The 4258-nt window shown below is 43.1% G+C and overlaps 1 protein-coding gene across 1 annotated transcript; it reads right to left on the reverse strand.

Annotated features, from left to right (window-relative positions):
- Nucleotides 1-1809: 1809 nt before the first annotated feature.
- LOC123111119 (F-box/FBD/LRR-repeat protein At3g26920) lies at nucleotides 1810-3899 on the reverse strand. The gene is made up of 3 exons (XM_044531811.1): nucleotides 2853-3899; nucleotides 2645-2761; nucleotides 1810-2511 (listed from the first exon to the last, which is right to left on the reverse strand). The coding sequence occupies exons 1-3, from the start codon at nucleotides 3846-3848 to the stop codon at nucleotides 2170-2172; spliced, it is 1455 nt and encodes a 484-aa protein (XP_044387746.1). The 5' UTR covers nucleotides 3849-3899; the 3' UTR covers nucleotides 1810-2169.
- Nucleotides 3900-4258: the final 359 nt, after the last annotated feature.

The following is a 4258-nucleotide window of genomic DNA, read 5'->3' on the forward strand; positions in this document are numbered from 1 at the left end:
CCGCATCTTCTAAGGAGAGGGAACGGTATAGAGAGGCTGCTTGTATCCGTGTTTTCATTTACAGTATATTTCATTGTTTTTTCGAATATTTTTGTTCTGAATCTACGCAACTGCCTACAGTGAAGAATATTTATGATCCATTAATTAGTCACCTAAATTTGTCGAATAAAGGAATATTTCGGTCCTCACCAAAATATCAAATATTCATAAAATATGTCAGAACTATTTTTAAAAAGCATTAAATCAATCAATTTTTTTGACCAAATTTAAATCTGCTTCATTTTAGTCCGAAAATCCAAAGGCACATCCGTATTCTCTTCCCCTGTCCCAGATTCGCTAGAGATAATCTCATTATTCGCATTCTCTTCGATCATGTCATTTAATCCTCTTAGCTCTTTCTTGCCACTCCCATGGGCTCTAACAATCCTTCCGGCAGTGAAATTGGCCCTTTGATCTCACTTCCCTTATAAATTAGATCAATCTTTTTTCAGATCATATTCAGGACTTCAGGTGAGCCTACCCACACCTACCCACCCACACACACAAACACACTTTCAAAAACAAAAACTCACTGAGATTTTGGTAAGAAAATTAACCCTTGCCCCACCTGGGACAAACTCACATTTTTTTGCCAAATAGTGGACGTTATTGTTTTCTGCTTGTACTTTAATTTTGTGGTTCGCCAAATTTTAGCATGCAAACTGTTGCAAAATTTCCTATATATGAGCCGAATTGCCGCATATCCTTGTCTAATATACACCCTTTACTTATTTTGCCGCATATGTGCCCAGCATAATTTGACCCCAAAAAATGGGAACCAAATAGGTTCCAGTACAATTTCTTCCCAACTGAATCCAGGAACCGGTTATGTTAGCCAGTAAAAATACATCATATACTCAAACCTAAGGCATAAGGAATATTTGTAGTCATATAATTAGTGCACCACAATCAACAGACCAAAAGGGAGATTTGTCCTAGATATACTCCCTCCGTCCCATAATATAAGAACGTTCAAAAACGTTCTTATATTACGGGACGGAGGGAGTAGATCATTATTATGCTGGGTACACAACCAAGTCTTATGCCATTTACCTTTCCCTGAAATAATGATGAGAAACATTTATCCGCTGAAGAATGGCAGCAAAAGAAAGGGTAAACAGCAATATACTACTGCATGTAGTGACTTGCTGAAAAACAAGGATACTTCATGGAAATAATGAGGCTCCTCACTTGGAACTGAACAGGTTGGAAGAACCGAATAAGTATAGTACTCCCTCCGTAAACTAATATAAGAGCGTTTAGATCACTACTTTAGTTATCTAAACGCTCTTATATTAGTTTACAGAGGGAGTATCATGCTACTGATGTTGATCTGGTTCAAACATATGCTGTATGATCTGGGCTGTATTTCTAATAGAAAACGAAGGGGCCTGCAGATTACTAAGGCCCCAAATAAAAACCCAGGGTAAGAAACACACTGGGACTTAGCCAAATTTCAAGTTTTACAGTAGGAAATAAATCACTTTCTGATTTTGTAAGGAAAATGAACACACTGTGCATGCTGTAACTAGAAGGTCTTCAAATGTAGTACTAACATTTGTGTGTGAGATCATAAAAATATGAATGTGATTGTTAGTGACATTGGAATGACATATATCAACAGTACTAGGTTGACCATTTGCAGCAATGAAAAAGTAGCACTTAAGGTGGATACTTTTGTGTAGAAAAGGATAGTTGAGTTTTCTAAACAAGCACAAATTCTTGACTGAAACAGAAGTAACTTTTCAGCACAAACATTGCATTGTTGACTGAAACTGGAACGACATCCATACTTTCTCAGAGAAAACATAATGCAACTGGAACAATCTAGGTAGCATCCACAATCTTTCCCAGTTACATGTTTTGGCAATTAACTATTTTTGCATGACATCCAATGCATGTTCGGAATCACAAAGGAATAGTAGACCATAAATGTAGCGGCACATCCAATTTAAGGACCAGACAAAATACAGTGCGATCTTCGAGCATCAACCTAAGTAAAAGACATTAGATTCCTTAGGTATACAATCAACCTTGTCTGCAAAGTCAATGGGATGAGTCACAGATAAACCATTGACATGCTTATTCTGAAAGATCGTCATCTATTCATCTTCATTTACCAAATAACAGTTAAAAGGGATCGGCAGTTGACAAATCATGGGCATCCAAAGACGACCCATAATCATTTTGTATGAATTCCAATTGAGCGCCCCGAGAAGCTCTATTTTCCATTTCTAGCAGCCTGTATTGATCAGCCACCCATTGTTTGTTGATCCTATGACTGACTCCAAATTTGAGTTCCTTGAGCACTTTTGCGTTCAAAATAAAGAACTTGGCAAAGCCAACATCTTGCTCACTGCCCTCATAATTTTTCAATACCAGTTTTTTTAGATGGGTATCAAGGCCTTTGACCGGATCTAGTGGGTCATACTGACGTGCATTTTTCATACCTATGTTCAAGTATTTCTCCCACTGGAAAAGTAAAGAAGAGGCATGTTAAAGTAAATCTTAACTAGACTAGATTATATATCCAACAGATTATTGTCTCTGCCAAATCAAATATTTATTTTGACATTTGAAAGAAAGCAAGGATGAGTATACTCACAATGACATGAAGCTTTTCCAAGCACGGGAAGCATCTTAAGACGTCAATAACAGCATTCAAATCAGGGACCGGGAACTCGAGAGCCAGAACCTTCACTGTGGCTATCGTATTATTCCTCTGAACAAAAGAATGAGCATAAAACAAAAGAATGAATATTAAAATGTAATGATGCTGCATGTAAGAGTTAAGATGATTATGGTGTTGCTACCTGGAAGACTACATTAGCAATCTCAGTTTGGGAGATGCGGGGAGACAAAAGGCCCAGTATCTCCAGTTTAGGTGCCTTGATTATCCGAATAGTCTCACGCCCTTCGCGCGGACAAGGTAGTAGCAGCCTTTCAAGGAGAGGTGCGTCTTCAATGAACAATTCTCCTTTGGCTGCAAAACAAGCGCAGAGGCTCACACTCCTAAGAGTTGCCGAGCTAATGCGCAAGCAATTCGTATCACAAATTTCCTGCAATTCAAGCGACTCCAACAGATGGCAGGCAGAGAGCACCCCATGGAAGACATCCTGGCAGATGGAAACGCGCCGCAGGTTGAGCTGCTTGAGCAACGGAAAACTAAGCGAATGAGTGATCTCCTTTGGGAATTTGCAGAAGCCGATTGTGGCCACGAGGAGAGTTGGTGCTAAGCAGAACACTGATGAGGGCAGCGGATAAAGCTTCTCATGTACATAGTCCAAGAGGTCGAAGCTGATGTCGAGCTCCTTAAGGTTTCTGAGGGCTCGGGAGTGGAACCAGTTCTCGATCTGAGCGGATTCCTCGGCGTGCCTTTTTTTCGCTTTGTGGAGGCGGACGAGGCTGAAGACGAAACGGCGGGCAGGTCCAGGGTGGTCGGAGAGGATCCTGGAGACGACGGAGAGGCTCTTGAACTGTTTGGAGCAGAGGTGGTAGGAGGCGTGGAGGTTGAGAGGCGCTAAGCGCCAGAGAGGGCGCCATCTGCGAGCGATGGCCTGCGTGCGGGCGCCGTCTTTGGTGGGGAGGAGGGAGATGATGGTGCCGAGGATGTCATCGGGGAGTTTGCTGATGAGATCGCCATGGCTGATGAGATCCCCGTCGCTGACAAGCTTATCCTCGCGGATCCGCTTCCGGGGCCTGCGCCCGGCGGTTCCGGCGGAAGCGAGCCTCTTGGGTGCGGGCGCCGCCACCTGAGCCTCCGCCTCCGTCTTCCTGACCGCGGGTATCGCCGCCACCGTCCTGTTCATGTCCGGCCGTGGGAACAGGGGATTTGGGTGGTGCGGCTCTGCTGGGACGGAATGGGGGGAATGGGAACGAAACGCAGCATAAGGGCCCTCTCCTGCTCACCTTGTTGGGCTGGACTGGGCCTGGGTGTTTCTTAACCAAACAAAATTGGTATTTTTAATTTGGCTGTATGGCCATCGTTTTGGATTGAAATTGTGATTTCTTTCACATTACATTCGAGTTTTTTTTGCGAATCAACCTGTGGTTGAGATGGTTTGGTGGACAGTGGTATCCCCAATCCACCAGGGTTTAAATCCTGGTGCTCGCATTATTCCTGGATTTATTTCAGGATTTCCGGCGATGTGCTTTCAGTGGGAGGGGACGTTCCCGTCGACGACAAGGCGCCTACGTGGCTTCGTAAATCTCAAGATGA

This window comes from Triticum aestivum, chromosome 1B, assembly GCF_018294505.1.
Source record: "Triticum aestivum cultivar Chinese Spring chromosome 1B, IWGSC CS RefSeq v2.1, whole genome shotgun sequence".
Classification (NCBI taxonomy): Eukaryota; Viridiplantae; Streptophyta; class Magnoliopsida; order Poales; family Poaceae; genus Triticum; species Triticum aestivum.